We start from the raw sequence: 23,219 nt of genomic DNA on the forward strand, positions 1-23,219 counted from the left end.
ACAATACATGACTAAGAATAACCATAGGAAACCATGTAGTCAAAACCATTGGGGTCACTGCTAGTATTTATTAAGCAGGGTGTTAAGTGCCTTAAGTGGCTAACTCATGAACCAATTTATCTGCTTACTTAGAAACTCACGTGGAAGCCCTCAAATTGGCCTAGTTTTGAAGAAAATATTTTTGTATGTGTATTTTAAATACAGATACTGAAACAGCGACTTACTGTTGTGGCACTAAAACAGCTGGAATGCCATCATATAGACATACTCTGAGAGGTAGATACCAGGATATTTATCGCTACTTTGTGATGTTCACATAAATGAATGCATGAATGGCAGGAAGGAGGGAGAAAGAGGCAACAACCTAAATGTCCATTGATAGGGCACTAGTAAATAATGTTGCAGTGCTGTATATGCTGGGGAAGTTTGCAGGTGTATATGCCAGTGTGGAAAATACCTTGCAGAGGAGTATATATAATGTGAAATTGGTTTTATATAAAATGGATATATATATGCTTAGGAGCTCTCTGGAAGGACACATAACCACACTGTTAAAATGGCTATCCTGGGGATGTAAAGTGGGGAAGGGTTGGATGTTTGGGGAGATTTAAAATTTTTATTTATTTTTATTAAAATATATACATATTTTTAAAGATTTTGTCCTTGACACACAAAAAAATTATTTTTTTAAAGATTTTGTTTTTACACACCTAGTGTGGGGCTTGAATGCACAACCCCATTATCAAGAGTCATGTGCTCTACCAACTGAGTCAGTCAGGTGCCCCAGAGACTTATTTTTGTACTACAAACTTTTTTTTTTTTTTTTTTTTGAGAGAGCAAGCATGAGTAGGGGAAAGGGGCAGAGGGAGAGAGAGAGAGAATCCCAAGCAGGCTTCATACCTAGTGGGGAGCCTGACAGGGGGTTCAATCCCATGACCCTGGGATTATGACCTGAGCAGAAATCGAGAGTCAGACGCTCAACTGGCAGCTACCCAGGCACTCTGATATGTTACAAACTTCTAATTGTGATGTGGCATTGATGAATTTTTTTTTTAGCCATGAATAAAAATTATTTTAAAACTACCACAGAAGAAATAAGACCACTAAATTAAAAGGTCACCCCTTTGGGAAATGTTTAGTTCCATGCTCTCCTTAACAGTCATTTATTATTTTAGATAGTAGTACATCTCATACTATACTGTAATAATTAGTATTCTGGACTTGTTAAAGTCAGGCACTATGTGTCTTATCTCTTTATTTCCAGGGCCTAGCCAGTGTCTCCATAGGAGATACTTAATAAATATTTGAATGAAGAAAGAAGGTATGGGTGAAATATTTTTAAAATCAATTTCATGAATAATTCTGCTGATGTTTATAGCAGTTAAAAAACATTTTTTGGGGAGGCACCCGAGTGGCTCAGTCGGTTAAGTGTCCAACTTTGGCTCAGGTCATGATATCATGGTTCGTGAGTCCGAGCCCTGCATCAGGCTCTGTGCTGACAGCTCAGAGCCTGAAGCCTGCTTCGGGTTCTGTGTCTCCCTCCCCCTCTATCTCTGCCCCTCCCCTGCTCACACGCATGTACCCTTGCTCACTCTCTCAAAAATAAACGTTAAAAAAAATTTTTTTAAAGAATTATTTTGATGTTCCAAGGCTGTCTCAAGGAGTTAATTTCTATCAGATTAAACTTTTATTTTCCATTTCCCATCTTCCCTTGAATTTTAGTCTTAGAACTAACCCATCTCGATTTATATTTAAATTCTGGAACATTAGAGATTACAGAATTATGACTGTATTAAAACTGTGTTGAGTTTAAATATCTTAACAGCCAACTTTATAAATCACTACAGCATTGCCTTAATATAAATCTAACAGGTTGGGTTTCTGTATGGAGAAAACTTCCATTTAAACCTTCTTGCCCTTGCCTTTCATTAGGATTCTGATAATCCTGACCTTCGAGACCGGGGCTATATTTATTGGCGCCTTCTCTCAACGGACCCTGTCACAGCCAAAGAAGTAGTCTTGTCTGAGAAGCCACTGATCTCTGAGGAGACAGATCTTATTGAGCCAACTCTGCTGGATGAGCTAATATGCCACATTGGATCTTTGGCCTCGGTATACCATAAGCCTCCCAATGCTTTTGTGGAAGGAAGTCATGGAATCCATCGCAAACACTTGCCAATACATCATGGGAGGTAAGCAGGTGAACTAGGTTTTGAGTGAGAAGTAACTCTTTTAGACAGAGTTGGTCTTCCTCCTGTTGTTATAGCCTAGAAAAGAACTTGGTATGCATTTTGCAAACTTACTATAATGCCCTGGGGTCTCCATCTGAATACCAGTGACCACATACATAATAGGTGAAGGGCTCTTCTGTGTTCTAATTTGGGAAGTAGATAAGATAACAGCTTTAGAAAATGATGAAGACCTTTTTTTTTTTTTTTTTTAACTTTTTAGTTTATTTATTTTGAGAGAGAGACATGAGTGGGAGACATAAGCATGAGTGGGAGAGGGTAGAGACAGAGGGAGAAAGAGAGAGAATCCCAAGCAGGTTCCACACTGTCAGCAGAGAGTCCAATGTGGGGTCCAAACTCACAAAAAGCTGCGAGATATGACCTGAGCCCAAATCAAGAGGTGGGCTCTTAACCAACTGAGCCACCCCGGGGCCTCATTGGTGAAGACCTTCTAAACTGATAAATTTGAAAGTTGTTTATGTCCCCAGATGAGGCTAGAAATCTTTTCAAGGCTGAAAATTTGGAAAAAAAGACTATACGTACCTTTAGCTATCTTATTGCTTTAGTGTAACTTTGGTAGAAGCTTATGGATAAAGTTAGCAGATACTGCTTTTGTGCTATAAAGCTATTAGTGAAATAATATTTACAGGATTGTTTTATAAGAGCAGCCTAGATTCTTTCCTTCTACTGGCTTTGGGCTCTGTTCTTTTTCTGGCTCCTTAAGGTATAAGGTTAGGTTTGGGATTTTTCTTGCTTCTTGGGGTAGGCCTATACAGCTATAATCTTCCCTGTTAGAACAGCTTTTGCTGCATCCCCAAGATTTTGGTATGCAAAATGAAAACAACTGTGTTTTCATTTTCATTTGTCACCTTGTTTTTGATTTCCTTTTTGATTACTTGGTTAACCCATTCATTGTTTAGGAGCATGTTATTTAGCCTCCATGTATTTATGTTCTTTTCCAGCTTTTTTTCTTGTGATTGATTTCTAGTTTCATACCTTGTGGTCAGAAAAGATGCATATGATTTCAGTTTTTTAGGCCTAACGTGATATATTCTGGAGAACACTTGACAAAAATGTGTATTCTGCTGTTTTGGTATATTCTGAATGGAATGTTCTGCATATATCTGTTAAAAAGCATTCAGTCTAAAAAAGAGGTTAGAGTGGGAGAGAGCCAAAGCATAAGAGACTCTTAAAAACTGAGAACAAACTGAGGGTTGATGGGGGGTGGGAGGGAGGGGAGGGGAGGTAATGGGTATTGACGAGGGCATCTTTTGGGATGAGGTCTGGGTGTTGTATGGAAACCAGTTTGACAACAAATTTCATATACTAAAAAAAAAGCATTCGGTCCTATGTGTCATTCAAAGCTCCTGATTGATTTTCTACCTGGATGATATATCCACTGATGTAAGCAGGGTGTTGTTCCTTGCTGTTATTGAACTACTGTCAGTTTCTTCCTTAATGTGTGTTAATAGTTGCTTTATGTATTTAGGTGCTGCCATGTTGGGTGCATAAATATTTACAATTGTAATATCCTCTTGTTGGATAGTTTCCTTTATCATTAGGCAGTGCCCATTTTTGTCTCTTGTCATGATCTTTGTTTTAATGTCTATTTTGTCCATTGTAAGTATGGCTACCCCATCTTTATTTTTGCTTCCATTTGCATGGTAAATGTTTTTGCATCCCTTCATTTTCAGGCTGCACATCTTTAGGTCTGAAGTGAGTCCCTTATGGGCAGCATATAGGTGGCTCTTGCTTTTTTTGTCCTTTCAGTCACCCTGTGTTGTTTTGATTAGAGCATTTAGACAGAGTTGGATGCAGCAGTGCTGTTCTAAGAGGGAAAATTATAGCAATACCTTCCTGAGACTTAACTCAGGAAGCAAGTAAAATCTCTACTTAACCTTACACCTAAAGGAGCTAGGAAAAAAAAAAAAAGCACAAAGCTGGTAGAAGGAAGGAAATAGTAAAGATAGAGCAAAAAGAAATAGAGACTTAAAAAAAAAAAACAACAACCAAAAAAGAATCGATCCAGGAAACTAGGAGATGGTTGTTTGAAAAGATCAATAAAATCGATAAACCTTCAGTCAGACTCATCAAGAAAAGGAAGAGAAAGGACTCAAATCAGGAATGAAGGAGAAATAACTGACACCACAGAAATAAAAAGCATTAGAAGAGAATAGTATGAAAAATTATATGCCAACAAATTAGACAATCTAGAAGAAATGTATTAGTTCCTAGAAACCTGTAACCTTCCGAAACTGAATGAGGAAGAAATAAAAAATTTAAACAGACCCCTTACTAGCGATGAAATTGAAACAGTAATCAAAAAATTCCCAACAAACAAAAATTCAGAACCAGATGGATTCACAGGTGAATTCTGCCAAATAGTTAATACTTACTCTTCTTAAACTATTCCAAAAAATAGAAGAAAAAGGAAAGTTTCCAAATTCGTTCTATAAGGCCAGTATTACCCTGATACCAAAACCAGAAGAAGACACTACAAAAAAAGAAAACTACAGGCCAGTATCTCTGATGAACATAGATGCAGACATCCTCAACAACCTACTAACAAACTGAATCCAACAATACATTAAAAAATGATTCATCTTGATCAAGCGGGAATTTTTCCAGGGATGCAAGGATAGTTCAGTATTTGTGAATACTGAATACAAATGAATTAACATAATGCATCACATTAACAAGAAAAAAAGGATAAAAACCATATGATCACCTCAGTAGATACAGAAGAAGCATTTGACAAGATACAATATCCATTCCTGATAAAAACTCTCAACAAAGTAGGTTTAGAGGGAACATACTTCAACATAAAGGCCGTATATGAAAAACCTGTGGCTATCATACTCAGTGGTGAAAAACAAAGCTTTTCCTCTAAGATTAGGAACAAGACAAGGATATCCATTCTCTCCACTTTCCTGGGTACAGCAGTCAGACAAGAAAAAGAAATGAAAGGCATCCAAGTTAGGAAGAAGTAAAACTTTGAGTGTTTGCAACTGACATGCTATATATAGAAAACACTAAAGACTCCACCAAAAAACTAGTAGAATAAATGGACTCAGTAAAATTGTAGGATATAAAATTAATATATAGAAATCTGTTTTGTTTCTATACACTAATAAGTAAGTGGCAGAAAGTTAAATTAAGACAATATCATTTACAATTGTACCAAACCATAATATACCTAGGCATAAACTTAACCAAGGAGGTGAAATACCTGTACTCTGGAAACTATAAAATGCTGATGAAAGAAATTAAGGACAGCAAAAACATGGGAAGATATTCCATGCTTTTGGATTGGAAGAACCCATATTATTAAAATGTCCATACCACCCAAAGCCATCTACAGATTTAATGTAATCCCTGTCAGAATACCAACTGCATTTTTCACAGAACCAGAACAAACAATCCTAAAATATGTATGGAACCACCAAAGACCCTGAATAGCCAAAGCAGTCTTGAAAAATAAGAACAAAGTTGGAGGTATATTTCCAAATATACTACACAGCTGTAGTAATTAGATAGTGTGGCACTGGCACAAAAATAGGCACATAGATCAGTGGAACTGATTAGATGGTCCAGGAATAAACCCATGGTTTTGTGTTGGAAAACTGTATAGCTACACGTAAAAGAATGAAATGACCTCTTTCTTATACAAAAATAAACCCAAAATGGATTAAAGACCTAAATATGAGACCTGAAACCATAAAATTCCTGGAAGAAAACATAGGCAGTAATTTCTGTGACCGAAGGAAACATTTTTCTAGATCTGTCTCCTCAGGTGAGGGAAACAAAAGCAAAATTAAACCATGGGGACTACACCAAAATAAAAGTCTTCTGGACAGCAAAGGAAACCATCAACAAAACAAAAAGGGAACCTACTAAATGCGAGAAGATATTTGCAAATGATATATCCAATAAGGGGTTAATATCCAAAGTATATAAAGAACTTACACAACTCAACAGCAAAAAACACAATCCAATTTAAAAATGGACACAGGACTTAAATAGACATTTCTACAAAGAAAAGATGGCCAACAAACACATGAAAAGATGCTCAACTTCACTAATTAGAGAAATGTGAATTGAAACCACAGTGAGAGGGGCACCCGGGTGGCTCAGTCAAACTTCAGCTCTTGATTTCGGCTCAGGTCGTTATCTCACAGTTTGTGAGATTGAGCTCCACATTGAGCTCCATGCTAACAGCATGGAGCCTACTTGGGATTCTGTCTCTGTCTCTCTCTCTCTCTCTCTCTCTCTCTCTCTCTGTCTCTCAAAATAATATTAAAAAAAATAATAAAACTACAATGAGATATTACTATATACCTTCAGAATGGCTAAAATCAAAAATGTAAGAAATAACAAGTGTTGGTAGGATGTGGAGAAAAAGGAAATCTTGTGCATTGTTGGTGGGGATGCACACTGGTGCAGCCACTGTGGAAAACAGTGTGGAGGCTCCCCAGAAAGTTAATAGAATTACCATATGATCCATTAATTCCCTATTGGGTATTTACCCAAAGAAAACGAAAACAGTAATTCGAAAAGACACATGCACCCCTATGTTTATTGCAGCATTATTTACAATAGCCATGATATGGAAGCAACCTAAGTGTCCATCTATAGATGAATGGATAAAGAAGATGTGGTATATATACACTATGGAATAATATTCAGCCATAAAAAAGAATGAAATCTTGCAATTTGCAACAATATGGATGGACCTAGAAGGTATAATGCTAAGTAAAATAAATCACTCAGAGAAAGACAAATACCAATGATTTCACTCATATATGGAATTTAAGGAGCCAAACAAATGAACAAACCAAAAAGAAACAAGGAACAGACTCTTTTTTTTTTTTTTTTTAACATTTATTTATTTTTGGGAGACTGAGAAAGAGAGCATGAGCAGGGGAGAGGCAGAGAGAGAGGGAGACACAGAATCTGAAGCAGGCTCCAGGCTCTGGGTTGTCAGCACAGAGCCCAACACGGGGCTCGAACCCACAAACCATGAGACCATGACCTGAGCCAAAGTCCGATTCTTAACTAGCTGAGCCACTCAGGTGCCCAGAACAGACTCTTAAATATAGAGAATAATGTGATTGCCAGAGGGGTGGTGGGTAGGGGGATGGGCAACATAAAAATATACTTGATGAGCAATGGATTAATGTATAGAATTGTTGAATCATTATACTGTACACCTAAAACTAATACAACACTGTATGTTAATTACACTTGAATTAAAAGAATAATAATAGCCTAGATTCAGTGTAGACAGTTTTTCAGTTACCCTCACTCTTTTTTGCCAAATTGATCATAATATCAAGGGAATTCTATTATGAACAGCTTCTCTGGTAGCACGGAACTCTTTCTTGCTTTTTATTGATCTCAAAATTTTAATTTTAATTTAATAAATTTAATAAACTCTTAGAATGGATATCTTGGAATTTTTTCAGAATCTCTTTCCTTCCTTAATCATAATAAACCTAAACCTAAGTTTGATCCCAGATTGACTAAAGTGATTAATGTGTGTCTTGTACCATTTTCTAATACATATTGTTGTTTAAGTGGTTCAGAGTAGCCAGAGTGTAGGATTTATTGTTTTACAAATTAGCGTAGTCAACATTTTCAGCTCTGTTTAAACAGACTGTGCGCACAGATAAACAAAAAGGAAAGGTCAACATCCAAGCAAATCTTTAATTAATATTCATTAGTCTGACTCTTTGGTTTTAGGGCAGGTGCTATGATTTTCACCCAGAGGAGCTGTAGCTTCCTAAGGATTAGGCCTTGTAACAGTAGGGTGTTTTGCCTGTAGGCAAATATATTTAACCTTCTCTAGATGTGATCATTTGACTTTTAAGTTCATCCATCTCATCCGTCTCCTAGTCTGTTCTTTAAGTTTGGGTAATAAATAGGGATTTTGTTTTTAACTTGCCTCTGTAACCATATTTATATGCCATTTAAATTACCTGTCTCCTGATAACTTAAAAAAAATTTTTTTTTAATGTTTTTATTTATTTTTGAAGGAGAGAGACCGCATGAGCGGGGGAGGAGCAGAGAGAGAAGGAGACAGAATCTGAAGCAGTCTCCAGCTCTGAGCTGTCAGCACAGAACCTGATGCAGGGCTCTAACTCATGAACTCATGAACTGTGAGATCATGACCTGAGCCAAAGTCGGACGCTTAACCGACTGAGCCACCCAGGGGCCCCTCTCCTGATAACTTTTGACCCTTGGATGGGGAAAGTGAAACAAATCAAGAAATAAAAACAACCCTTTCTAGAACACAAGAACCAATATTTAAACCATAAAAAGGAACACAATCTCTTACATAAGGTCTTTATCTGATTGATAGTCTTTAATTTGTTACCTTCACAATTCCTTATGTGGTTGCTTTTTAGGTAATTTTTTTTTGTCCATTTGTGCTTGTATTGTTTTTTTTAAAGGAAACACAAATGCATAAAAATCCCTTTTGAAATAAATAGGGATGATATAGGGCGCCTGGGGGGCTTAGTTGGTTGAGCGTCTGACTTTGGCTCAGGTCATGATCTCACAGTTCTTGAGTTTGAGCCCTGCATCGGGCTCTGTGCTGACAGCTCAGGGCCTGGAGCCTGCTTCAAGTCCCATTTCTCCCTCTCTCTGCCCCTCCCTCGCTCACACTTCACCTGTCTCTCTCTCTTTCAAAAATAAATAAACATTAAAAACATTTTTTTAAATAGGGATGATATATTGCTGCAAATGGCATATCCATAATAGTACTGACATTACCTAGCTCTCTTCTGCATCACGCAGTTAAGAAGTGATATGCCTCTGACATGAAATACAGCTACACTGTAAAACGTTATCCCGCCTCTTCTAGAGATCTAAAAATGGTTACTTAAACTAAATCTTTTAAAATCACTTGGGAAAGGGAAAAGTGCTTTTGAGTTGGGTATTGCTTATTAAACTTGGCTTCTCAGGGCTGTGGGAGAGATGTGAGATGGTAAATAGTAGTCTAATTTAGAAAAATCTCACCTTAAAAAATATTGCTTTGGTGACAGTTAAGCAGTTATTTCCCAGGAGTTCATGATGGGAAACATTTTCACGTTTATTTTCTTGTGTTTGTCATTTAGAATGCATAATGATTTACCATTTTCTTGTAGAAACCATAGGAGTATTTACTTCTTTTCATCTAATGCACTTTACCTTCTCATGGAAGGAATTTTTGTGCGTTGTTACCTATTCTGCCTTCTATTTAGAGGTACTGATAATATGACAGAACACTTCTTAAATGGCACATGTCATAAGATGATAGAATTTCATGTTCAGAAATATATTTTATAGAGATTTCATATATTTCTTGGCAGGTGTATATGAAATCGCTTCCCTTTTTGACTTCCTTATTAATTTTTGGCTATTTTTGCCTCTCTTCCCCCAGTCTAGATACTTTTTATCTTGGTTTCCTTGACACTTTTTGCTCCTAAGTCATCTTTCTTAGATTGGTTTTCTGTATTTTATCTTTGCCATTCTGTGTTCATTCTTTTCTCGGATTATTAATCTTGATGGTGTTGCAAGACTCATTCTGAACCTTCTCTGTTTGTGCTTCTCTTTATTCCTTTAGGAAACTGATCTAAACATAGGTACCGCTGATCTATTACAAGGCTTTACGGTTTACACCATGTTTTCATTTCATCCTCCCTAAAATAGATCCTTGTGTTTTGATGACATTGTTATCATTTTATTGATGAGGAAAGTTTGTCTCAGAGAAGTTGTCACTTGCCCAAGATCACACAGCTGGTAATTATTGGAGCCAATACTTGATCTTCGTCTTCTTAATCTAGACCATCTGCTCTTTACACCACACCCCGTGGTACTCTCTTACAGTCTCTTCTCCTAAGCTATCTGTTAGACTTCTTGACTTATTTTTCTTACTTGAAACTTAACAATGGAACCACATTTATATTTCCCATCATCCCTTCAGATTTCTCTGTAATTATGAGGAGCATCACTAGTTTTTTGCTTCTTAGTTTTTGTTTATTCTCCAAATTTGATTATTCATTCTTCTTTCTTGTATGTTCAAGAAAATATTGTTAAAGGAATTTTTACAGTGTTTTTTTTTTTCCTTCGTATTATGTAAATCTTAGAAAACATGCAAGGTAGGGTGGTATAGCAAACTCATGTCTCCTTGTCCCTCAGCCTCCACAGTTACCACTATATTGCCAATCTTGTTTCATGCATTACCCCCACAATTTTTTATTTTTTGAGGGAGCTGGAGTATTTTAAGTCAAATTCCAGACCTCCTATCATTTCACCCATAAGTACATTACTGGTAGCTCTAATAGATAAGGATTTTTTTTTAATGACAATAAATTATCAAGCCTCACAAAGTACAATTAATATTGAATAAGCAGTCTGAACTACTTTCAGACTTTCTTAATTGTAATTCTCTATTGTCTTTTAAAATTTATATAGGATTGACTTTATTGTTCCCTTAAATGTTTGGAAGAATTCACAGTGAAACCATCTCAGCCTAGAATTTTCTTCCTGGGATTTTCCCCACTTTTTAAATAGATAAATCATTTATAGTAATCCTAAAAAAAATTTTTTTTAATGTTTATTTTGAGAGAGAGAGCATGCAATTGGGGGAGAGGCAGAGAGAGAGGGAGACGCAGAATCCAAAACAGTTTCCAGGCTCTGAGCCATCAACACAGAGCCTGATGCGGGTTCGAACTCATGAACCATGAGATCATGACCTGAGCTGAAGTTGGGCACTTTACCGACTGAGCCACCCGGGCACCCCTCATTTATAGTAATTTTAATGCTGTGCTAACCTTTAGTGTATAGCTCAACACATTTTTACATTTGTATACAATCATAACCACCACCCTGATCAGATATTTCCAGCATCTTAGAAGATTTCTCATGCCCCTTTGCCATTAATACCCACTCTCCAGAGATAACCATTGTTTTAACTTATATCACGACAGTTTTGCTTCTTTTTTTTTTAGGTTTATTTACTTTGAGAGCGAGAGACAGAGCAGGGCAGAGAGAGCATCCCAAGCAGCCTCTGTGGTGTCAGCGTGGAGTCCGACACAGGACTCAAATTCATGAACCATGAGATCATGACATGAGCCGAAATCAAGAGTCGGATGCTTAACTGACTGAGCCACCCTGGAGCCCTTGCTTATTCTTGAACATGATATAAGTCAGTTGTATGTATGTTGGGGCTCTTATGGATAACGCTGCTATGAACATTCTTATGTATGTCTTGATAGACTTATGTACTTACTTCTCCTGTATATACACCTAGGAATGGAATTGCTGGGTCATAGAAGATGACCCAGTGGCTATACAAGATACTGCCAGTTTTCCTGAGTGATCAGGAAATACACTCCTTCTAGCAGTGTATAAGAGTTCTGGGTGATCCACATCCTCAGAAGCACTTGGGATTGTCAGTTATTTTAATTTTTGCCATTCTGGCAGATGTGTGGCAAGGCCTTGTTTTAGTTTTCATTTGCATTTTCCTGTTGAGTAGAGATGGCTTAAGTCCCTCTTCATGTTTATAGACATGATCCGCTTTTGGTAGAGGACCCTCTACTTTAGGTAGTAGATCCTCTTTTGTGACATGCCTGATCTTCTTATTTTTTAGAGTTCTCTTTGTAGGAATTCTTTATGTAATGATTGAATGACTTGTAGGAATCTTTTATGTGATTTGAATACACGTCTTTTGTCAGATATATGTATTGCAAACATCTTTGTGTAGTCTGTGAGACAAAGACTCGTTTTTTGTAAATGGTGTTGTTTGAAGAAAAGATGCTCTCAATTTTAATGAAGTCCAGGTCATCACTTTTTTTTTTCCTTTTTATACTTAATGTTTTCTGTAGAAACATTTGTCCACTTCAAGGCCATCAAGGTCCTCTCCTCGGTTTTGCGCTTCACATTTATGTTTGCTATGTCTCTTTAATTTTTATTTTGTGAGATAATAGGAGTCAAGGCTCATTTTTTCCTCACACAGCTATCCAGTTGACCCAACATCACCTAGTCTCGGCGCTCGCCACTTTTTATTTTCGTGCGTGGTGGCTGTAGCAGTTTAGATTACTCTTCGCTGATCCCCATGCTCATTCTCCCATCTTCGGTCCATTTTCCATACAGCTGTTAGTGTTTCTATAATATTTTTAGTTCTTTGTTCAACAAATCAAAGTGATTCTGTATTGCCTATCACAAAAAATTAACTTCCCAGGCTAGTTTCCAAAGTTTTATCTCCCTCATTTTCTCTTTCCCAAAATCTTAATCCCAATCTCTTGTCCTGCCAGTACAATTTTTTCACCACCTCTGTTGTCAGATTGCTCATTTCTGTGCTTTTGCACTAACCATTCCTTCCTTTTGGGAAGGTCTCTCTCTAGTAGTTCCCCATAACTGTTCTGTTCTTCAAAAGCTAGTCATAACATCATTCTCAGAAGCTTTTAGAATCAGCTGCACCTGGTTTTGTCTCTCTATCCTGTCAGTATGCAGGCACTCCTACGGTACTCGGTTTTACCTGTTACACAGTAAGTGTGCTTTTCAGTCATTTTGTAAATGCTGCTTTTTGTTGTTGTTTGAGTGTAAGTTATTTGTGGGCAGGAAATATATTTTCCTTTTTTAAACATACTGCCCTGGAGGGCGCCTGGGTGACTCAGTCGGTTGAGTGTCTGACTCTTGATTTCGGCCCACATCATAATCGTATCGTTCATGGGTTCAATCCCCACATTGAGCTCTGTGCGCTGGCAGCACCGAGCCTGCTTGGAACTCTCAGTCTGCCTCTTTCTCTGCCCCTACCCTGCTCGTGCTCTCTCTTTCAAATAAGCAAACTTAAAAAAAAATGGGAAAACCCTGGTGTTCTTATTACGGTGCTACATCTTAGAGTAGGTGCTCAATTAAAATTGACTGATGAGGTTCTGTAGTATACATTTAGTTTCATTTTAGCAGCTATATTTTGGTTTTTTTTTTTCAATTTTTTAATGTTTTATTTATTTATTTATTTATTTATTTATTTATTTATTTATTTATTTATTTATTTTAATATATGAAATTTATTGTCAAATTCGTTTCCATACAACACCCAGTGCTCATCCCAAAAGGTGCCCTCCTCAATACCCATCGCCCACCCTCCCCTCCCTCCCACCCCCCATCAACCCTCAGTTTGTTCTCAGTTTTTAACAGTCTCTTATGCTTTGGCTCTCTCCCACTCTAACCTCTTTTTTTTTTTTTTTTTCCTTCCCCTCCCCCATGGGTTTCTGTTAAGTTTCTCAGGATCCACATAAGAGTGAAACCATATGGTATCTGTCTTTCTCTGTATGGCTTATTTCACTTAGCATCACACTCTCCAGTTCCATCCATGTTGCTACAAAAGGCCATATTTCATTTTTTCTCATTGCCACGTAGTATTCCATTGTGTATATAAACCACAATTTCTTTATCCATTCATCAGTTGATGGAGATTTAGGCTCTTTCCATAATTTGGCTATTGTTGAGAGTGCTGCTATAAACGTTGGGGTACAAGTGCCCCTATGCATCAGTACTCCTGTATCCCTTGGATAAATTCCTAGCAGTGCTATTGCTGGGTCATAGGGTAGGTCTATTTTTAATTTTCTGAGGAACCTCCACACTGCTTTCCAGAGCAGCTGCACCAATTTGCATTCCCACCAACAGTGCAAGAGGGTTCCCGCTTCTCCACATCCTCTCCAGCATCTATAGTCTCCTGATTTGTTCATTTTGGCCACTCTGACTGGCGTGAGGTGATATCTGAGTGTGGTTTTGATTTGTATTTCCCTGATAAAGAGCGACGTTGATAGCAGCTATATTTCGATAAAAAGTAAGAATTGCTGTCATCTTTTCATGTGTATTAACGAACTATTATAAAGTAAGAGGTTTTTTCCCCCCTCTTGTGTTTTATAGATTTGACGTTCATTTGTTGCCTTGTTATTATGTCCCAGGTGAAACTGACTTTTCTCTTTCCTCCTCTTTGTGTGTGTGACTGCAGCACTGATGCGGGTGACAGCCCTGTTGGCACCACCACTGCCACCAACCTGGAACAGCCTCAGGTTATCCCCTCTCAAGGTGACCTTCTAGGAGACCTTTTAAACCTTGACCTTGGTCCCCCCGTCAATGTGCCACAGGTGTCCTCCATGCAGATGGGAGCAGTGGATCTCTTGGGAGGAGGTCTAGATAGTCTGGTGAGTATCTTTCTTCTGTCTTTCTTTTGGTTATTTTTAATTCTTGATGTGCTAAAAAGCTTTAGGACTATTCAGCTTTTTAGAACTAGACCTTTCCTTGATGAGCAGAGCAACGTCCTTTGATAAAGGACAGAATTATTTGTCTTCAGAGAATTAATTGATACTAATTAATTGGTATGGGGCACATTTACAAATGCACAGGATGGTTTTGTTGCCCTGCCTCTAAATAGAACTTGTGATGTTTAGCCAACCTGTTGTTCAGCAATCTTAATATTTAGTATCCTTTCCAGAGCTTATTACTGTTCCTGCTTCTTAACTCTGGATAGCCCCTATAATTCCTTTTTCCCTGAACAGCATATAAATGATCTCAGAGAGATTATCTTATCTTGAGTCTTTCAAACCTTTGGCTTTTTTATATTTTATTGGCTTATGCCCTAATTCTGAAAGGCTTTGAGGCAGCCATTTGAGCCATTTGTGTAAAAAACGTACCTTGATTACAGTTGGGAAGTACTGCTTGTTTGGTTCTTTTTATCCACCCTGCCCTTCCTCCCACCCATACTTCCAATTTAATTAGCTTCCAGGATTCTAATAATAAAAGGCTCCAACGTCCAGAGTATCTGTGACTATGTGCTAATGCTAGTTTTAGTGGGAACTAAAATTAGTTTTTCTTGCTGTACAAGATAAATGAGAAATATTAAGGATAACCTTCCGTCTGTGTAGCAAAGACTAGAAAAATAACAGGTCACATCACATGGCTCCCTGGAAACTAGGTTTTTAACTGAGGAATTAGAGGGACTCTTTTAGCCAGACATTTGCACGTTTGTATGTAAAGACACCCAAACAAACTTATTTCCCACCATGAGAAATTGGAAGACATGCCATAGATAAGAAAATATATGTTCTCAGAGATTGCATAATGCATTATGTCTGGGATTTATGCCAGCCAGTACAGGTGCATTTAATTTTTGGCTGGCAGAGGATCTGAGAAAATTATTGTTTATTTATTGTTTTTCCTTATTGTTTTTCTTGGCAAAGTAAGCATTTGCTTTTCATAATTCATATTTTTAATGAGTAGAGTTGACTGATTATGTAAAAATAGCTTTCTCGTGTGATCATTCTGCATGGCTGTATAGCCTCCGTGTAGACTCAGAAGAGTCTATGGAGTCTCAGGAGACTGAACAGTGAATACTGAAATAATAATGGAGACTTCCAGGAATCCCACATAAACATTGAAATAGCTCTTCCTGTTCTGTTGACAAATCACCCGCAGGTTATGTGTTATGTCCTTCTTAAGTGTATGCCTTACAGCCCTACTTATTAATTTACCTGATGGGTGACAACATAATGGACTCATTGAACCTAAGAATGACAAATTAAGCTTGAAGGATGGAGGGGAGAAAGAGGCCCTATATTTTAATGTTGTCTGGCTCTGGCTCAGGATTTTCTGTTCTTCTTGACCCACTTTAGTGGAGAAAGAAACAGACATGTTATTTCGGTGTGGCTTATATTAGCAGTTGCTGGCCCTTAATGCCAGTGAGTTTGCTCTTTATATTTGGCTTAGCTATCCACAAGTGTTACTTCAAATAGAAAAAATGTTGCATTTTTTAGGTTGTAGTAGCTGAAGTCACACATGGGCCTTTTTTTTTTTTCTTGGTAAAGGATGTTCTTTTGGGGGTGGGGAGTATGTTTCTCCATTTGGATTTGTAAATCCATAGCCTTTGCTATGTAGGCCCAGTCATGTTCCTGTGTAACTCTATTATTTTACCTCTTGCTGACTTCGGTATTCAAAATGGTATATACTTGGTGTTATAGCCCTAGAAAGTGATGTGGTTTTCAACTTATTCTGTAATATAAATTTATCTCAGAAATTAAGGGGTAAAAGTTTTGCTTTGTCTGTATGGGGTTAAATATGTATTCACTTAGAGAATTAATATCCTTTTAAGAGACTATCACAAAGAAGGCCTAAACCCAGCTGTGTGGAAGATGAATTTCCAAGACAGCCTATGCCATGATATTTTTTAAATGCTTTATTGTTCTTGTGTAAATTATCTAATTTAAAGGGAAAATAGTCCTCAGAGTTTTTACTTAATCTGTATAGATAGTGCTGTTTCTTGAATGAATCTTTTCCTTATGGTAATGCTTCTCAAACTATAATGTAAATCTGTATAAATCTTATAAATCTCCTAGACATCTTGTATAAGGTAGATTCCGATTTAGTTGGTCTGGGTTAAGACCTAGAAGTCTGCATTTGTAACACGCTCCCTGGTCCATGAGTCAGATTTTGAATAGTGAAGCCATAGAATTTCTGTAACCACTTTGAACCACTTCAGTTTGGTGCTAGAACCACAGCTGTTGGTAAACCCAGATGCCTTTTGCTCTTGACCTTATTAGTAAACACACTCCTGGAAAGAGGGCTTCTCGAGAACTCTGCCCCAAATTGAGGGAGAGAAACTCTTGAAATTAACTTCTTAAAGGACCTTCTTTTACTGTCTCAGACGAATAATGTTGCTAGGAGTGGTAGAATTTGACCCAGTGTAAAATTAGGCCTAGGTTAGAGTTATGTGTTCACCTGGCAAGCAGCTCTTGTTACCTTAGTCAGCAAGGCCTCTACAGTGTTTCTGCCGCTTTTATCATTGCTGACTAATAGAACCCTACCCGCAGGGGTCAGTGCTGTGCTGCTTATGAAGCATGACAGTTACTAACCTTTCATTTAGCCTTGGGGTTCTCAACTCCACCTGCATTAGTCCCACATTAGTACCATATTAAAAAAATACTATCAGTCTTTGGGCTCAATCCTAGAGTAATTAAGGAGAATTTCTGGGAGATAGGACCTAGACATTGGTAATTTTGGAAAGATGCCCAAGTTATTTTAATTTTGTATCCAAGGTTCAGAACATTGAACCAAAGGAAGTTGCAAATGGAGTTAGGTAGAGATGTTAAAATTGATCTCTAAGCCAAGACATTGGTTTTGATAGAAGATTTATATTCTGGTGGGCCTCTTCAGTACCTCCTACAAAAACAGACCTCTCTGACTTTACCTCTGTTCCTTCCCCCCATGACATTTTTCTGTTGTGATTTGCAATTAGGTGGTCAAGCCTACCAGAAATTGGCCAGGAGTTGAATTTGATCAATTTAGATTTAGTTATTCAGTCCCAGCATTCTTTTTACTTTTACTCACTTTGCATAATTGGAGACTGGAAATTGTTTTTGTATTTTGGATTGTCTCCCATTTTTCTGTCCTTCTGTCTTATAACTTGATATTCTTCAACTAGAGAATGTTCTTCTCTTTTCATATTCTTGTGATCCTCCCATTAGATCTTGTTTTATCTTCTTTCATTATCGCATTTATAAAATTTTGAGATTTAGGGAATAGAGGCTTTTTCTAGAATTGTTGTTAAGGAAATATTTATCTGTTTATCATTGTTATTATTCTTATTTGCCATAACACCTGAAGACTTCAGCCTTCTTCCATCAATAACAGTGACTCCTAACAGCTGTGATTTTTAAACTGAAAAAAGAGTAAGTGGGGATATTGTTCTGATGTAGAGAAAATACACAGGGGTGCCAGGGTGTCGGTTGAGCATCCAACTTCAGCTTAGGTCATGATCTCGCAATTCATGAGTTCAAGCCCCATGTTGGGCTCGCTGCTGTCAGCGCAGAGATCACTTTGGATCCTTTGTCCCCCCCCCCCCCCACAGCCACCCCCGCCCTTCCCCAGCTTGCCCTCACTCTCTCTTTCAAAAAGAAACATTCAAAACACACACACACCCCATGTCTCCTAGTTGAGATACATATATATTTAGGAGGCAGGCATCTTTGAAAATCATTGATTTAGGCAGAGCTGCAGATTTAAAAAATGGAATGCTTTTTCATCATCGGACTGGAGTCAAAATGGATTTCCTCCATACTCTTTTCGGTCTCCTTACTGAAATAACCCCATTTTTAGTTTCTGCCTGCCTTAGCATATTCTCTTTTGCTTGAACTCTGCAGATAGTTTCCTCCTTCCGTTAATATAAACTTAACTGTCACCTTGATGTTGGATGAATTGTATTGAAACTTCCATAGTTGATATAAAGCAGGATAGTATACTATCTAAATGTAGGCTTACAAAAGTAGTACTTGAGTCTTTGTTTCTTAGTTTCAGAAATCATGTATGGGTCTTTTGGTGCCTCTAATACGAAACCTAAGAAAGTGCTCATTCTGGGTAGCGTGATTTTTCTGACAGTCCAAATCCTGGTTTGGTGTAGTGTGGGAGGTGACCTGACGCCCATGCTCATAACTCCTGCATACGTGTTATAAACGTACAGCATTCGCTGATAGGTCTGACATCTGTGAGATCACTAAAGTAATAATAATTGAATCTTGATTATTGTTGTTGTTGCCTTTACTTTCAGGCTGTCAGCATAGACCTTGGCTAAATTATAGCCTTTTATTCATCCAAGGTGCCGTGCACTATTCTATTTAGATAAATAGCGCTATTGTACATGAAGAACGGAAAGGAAGCATTATCCAGAGTGCCCTTTCTCTTTGCTGACAAAGGTTTTCCTGCCAGAGAAATGTCCTTTCAGTGTGCCCAGCTGGAGTATTGTGGGATAGAGGAGAAATGGCCTTTTCCTAACTCCAGTGTATGTTTTTCAAATCCTCCCACTCTATGTTGTTGTTTTTTTCCAGTATAATTAACATGCAGCGTTATATCAGTGTCAGGTGTACAATAGAGTGACTCAGCAATTCTCTACGTTCCTCGGTGCTCACCATGATAAGTGTGCCCTCCCACCCTTTCTTTTATTTTTACCTTTCAGAAATTTTAAGTCGGGAACTATTTTAGTGATAATTTTAGGTTTTTTTAGCCCACAGGACTAAACCACTACATACTAGCTTTGCATCTTCCTATTTCTTCCTCTGGAAAATATTTGCAGTGATTAAAGAGCTTAAGTTTTAGAGTTGGTGCTGTTGTGGAGAGAGGTTTTTGAATTTTAGCCCAGTTTGCCTGGTAAATCTTCAGTGTGGCTTCTGTAACCCCATTGTCTTTTTTTTTTTTTTTTTAATATTTATTTATTTTTGGGAGACAGAGAGAGTGCAAGCAGGGGAGGGTCAGAGAGAGAGGTCGACACAGAATCTGAAACAGGCTCCAGGCTCGGAGCTGTCAGCACAGAGCCCGATACGGGGCTTGAACCCACGAAGTACGGGATCATGCCCTGGGCTGAAGTCGGACACCTAACCAACTGAGCCACCCAGGTGCCCCAACCCCACTGTCTTTTTATCAATGTGTAGATTTGACCAAGGCTGGCCTCAGGCAATTTGGGGGAATAATTACTCAATACTGAGTTCCTATTTCTGTTCTGGTTTCCTGTGCTGCAACTCTTATAATTTCTAAACCTCAGAATAACTCTGCAAGGAAATTGGTATTGAACCCCATTTTATAGAAAACTGAAGGTGTCATAGCAAGTAAGTCTCAGAGTCAAGATTTGAACCCAAGACTATCCTGTGATTCTTCTAGTTTGTTGTCATCTTCTGAAATAGAGTGTGGTCTCACCTAACTTTGGTACTTGTCAAACCGGAGTACACACGGTCTATGGAGTACTCAGCAGAGTGCAGATGCATTTATAGCTGCAGAATAAACTTGGCTCATTGTCTTGCAGTGTCATTCTTATTTGATGGTAAGGAATATAAACACAGACTAAACACCGCTGTGTAAAGGCTTAGACTGTAAAATTGCATGAATGTTTAAGATAAAACACAAGGCTTGTTTGCCCTATGCTTCTTCTCGCTGTACATCCCAGGTGTTGAGTTTGGGCTAGCGTGCCACTAGGAGGCACATGAAAGCTTGAGAAAGACTGTAGAAGTTTTTCATTTGTGAAAACAGGGACCAAATAAGTTCATACATCTGTTTTGCAGCAAAAGGAACAAGATTGTTCATCTTACCCTCTTTGTAAGCAGAGCCACAAAATGCTGTCTTCTCATCTCTTTGCCAGTGAACTGTGATATAAACCACTAGTGCTATCAAAGCAAATAAATGATGCACAGGGCATTCTGCTGAAAACTTGCTGTCAGAACTGCTCCGACAATAATACACTTCCTCTCTAGAAAGGACTTTGGCCTTAGGATGGGGACTGGGTCCTTTTTTTCCCTAATTGGTTCTGTTCCTGTGTGTCAGAAATGTCGATGCCGATAGGATGCTCTAGGCCAGTTGATGAAACAGTTTTGTCAGGCTTCTGTCCATTTTGTGATAATTTTCTCCAATAAAATGATTCATTTCAAAATTGTCCTCCCAAGAAGTAATCTTGCTAGTATTCCTGTTTATATGGTTAGTAGAACATTCATTCCCTGAATAAATATTTGAGTGCTGATTCTATATCAGACTTCATTCTATGTACTGGGAACATAGTTGTGTCTAGCCCTTGCAAGCATACGTTCCGGTGTGGGGAAGAGAGATGACAAACAACTCTATAGGTAGGTAGTGAGGACGGCAAAGGAAAATGAGACAGGAGGAAGAGCTTCTCCTGTGGAGTTTTACTATACTCCTCATTGGGTTCTGTTGGAGCTAAGAGACTGCTAGTGACACATTCTGTTCCTTGTCCCACCTCAGGAAGTGTTCTGTTACATCCCCCTACTTTGCTGTTGATAATCAAAGCCCTTTTTTTCTGTCAAGCTAAAGAGTCATCTGATGATTTTGTGGGATCTCAACTAATTTTCACTATTTCACATTTGGTCCATTCTTAGCTGTCAGTTTGTTTCATAGCTTTTGCATGGTTACAGATCCTTTTCACCAGTTTTAGTTGTATTTTATGATACTTTTCTGAATAGCTTTTTGAAGATCAAATTAATATTTGCAGCCAAACAGCTGAAAATTACACTTTTACCTAGGAGATGTTGTGTGCCTTCTAAAATCTAAAACCCTAATAGGAAAAACATAGACTGATGTTTTTAACACCAATAGGATTTTGGTACAAATTTTATTATTTGTGATGGAAATCACTGTATGCTATTTTTACATCATTCTATTTTGACTCCTTAATAATAACAGAGCTATCAGTAAGCATTCCTTTAGACTCCCTTTAATTAAATCAGTTCTGAAAAACATTAAATGAAAAAGGTAATAACTCTAGACAGAAGCAAAGAAATTTGTGAGCTTAAGATCTGCACTTCTAATTAAGAGAATGTCTTGAGACACTCAGCACCACAGGTTTAGAAGAGGTCAGTATATTTTGGACTGGCCAGATACACGTACCTGAAAGGAGAAGGAGCTAACCAAGATTGGCCATTGTGATCATTATTTGTGGAACTTTTTCTTCTTTCTTTCTTCTTTCTTTCTTTCTTTCTTTCTTTCTTTCTTTCTTTCTTTCTTTCTTTCTTTCATCTACTTGGTGGCCATCTCAGCTGATAACCCTTTTTTTTTTTTTAATATTTATTTATTTTTGACAGAGAGAGACAGAGACAGAGTGTGAGCAGGGAAGGGGCAGAGAGAGAGGGAGACAGAATCGGAAGCAGGCTCCAGGCTCCTAGTTGTTAGCACAGAGCCCGATGCGGGGCTCGAACCCATGAACCATGAGATCATGACCTGCGCCAAAGTCAGACACTCAAGTCACCCAGGGGCCCCTGATAACCCTTTTATAAAAAGACTTCTTTTCTTTTCTTGGAGTCGGGTAGACTTGTTGCCTTTAGAACCTTAGTCCTGAGTTCTCCCTCTGTATTTCTGCTATTTAGCATTTTGCCATTGGATGAGGGTGTTTTCTTTTGGTATCTAGCTGAACTAGAGTTGTGGGCAGACTCAGCTAAAACTTTTGGCTCAACCTGGTTCTGTTGCAGAGATCGTGTAACAATGCTGAAATCCCTTTAGCCCATAAGTTACAGTAAATCACCATGAACTCATTGCTTTCCATCCAGTTAACATTGCAAGGATACATTATTATATAGCTCAGCATGAACTGAGCCCAGTTCAGCACTACTTCAGGTATGGTAAAGTGGCCAGTATTAGCAGTGGCCAAATGTTAATATTATTTTCAGTGCCATTTAATGACTATCGCCACTATGATTTAGATGGGGGATGGGGGGAACCAAACCACTATGGCTTGGTTCACTAACCATACCACCATTTGGACTTGGGTATCAGCTTCAGACCTTTCAGAAAATTCTCACTTTTCAACATTTGAAATATTGTTTTGCCAAAATTGACACTTCTCCTTTCTTCACCTTCATCTATCCTGGTTTAGCTGGCATTATTTCCTTCATGGAGATTCTGGGAACTGTGGGAAGTGGTTAGCTCCAAGAGACACTTAAAACACAGTATCTAGACACCTGAGATGGGGATTAAAGCCATGCCCTGCACACCTAACCCTTTTCACTCGGCTCCCACCAGCTCATTGGATAACAGATATTACTAAATTTTTACAAGTCCTAGTTTGGCTGATTTTGTACCCTACCTGATAAGTATAGCCGGACTAAGATGAATCTAGTCTGACTCCAGATAATACCAACAACTGAACTGAAATGGTTGATGGCTAGTTGAGGCCAACATGAGAACTTTTCTGAGTTTTTTTCAGTTTTCCAGCTGCTTTTTCTTAATATTTGCAATCATCCTGCTTGTCACTGTAGACAAGAGAGGCCACTCACTGGGTAATTGGTCCCATCCTTGCTGACATCTCTTTATTAGTCACTCCTGCCCATGACTGTGCTATCACCTTTGTCATGTTTTCCAAGAGGAGGATGATAACCTCCCTAGGAACTTTTTCAGTCAAAAGGAAAGATGCTGAATAAAGTCTGAGTAGGTTACAGTTTTGCTAGTCAGAAAACGTAT

General features: G+C 38.1%; 1 protein-coding gene across 5 annotated transcripts in view; it reads left to right on the plus strand.

The window, feature by feature from the left end:
* Nucleotides 1–23,219, plus strand: part of AP2B1 (adaptor related protein complex 2 subunit beta 1) — a 132,637-nt gene that overhangs the window by 61,721 nt on the left and 47,697 nt on the right. For all 5 annotated transcript variants that reach the window (XM_042966994.1, XM_042966993.1, XM_007096047.3 and 2 more), the window contains exons 13-14: nucleotides 1,933–2,192; nucleotides 14,233–14,425. In XM_042966994.1, coding sequence (XP_042822928.1) covers nucleotides 1,933–2,192; nucleotides 14,233–14,425 — 453 coding nt within the window. The remainder of the gene's footprint in view (nucleotides 1–1,932; nucleotides 2,193–14,232; nucleotides 14,426–23,219) is intronic.

Source organism: Panthera tigris, chromosome E1, assembly GCF_018350195.1.
Source record: "Panthera tigris isolate Pti1 chromosome E1, P.tigris_Pti1_mat1.1, whole genome shotgun sequence".
Lineage (NCBI taxonomy): Eukaryota > Metazoa > Chordata > Mammalia > Carnivora > Felidae > Panthera > Panthera tigris.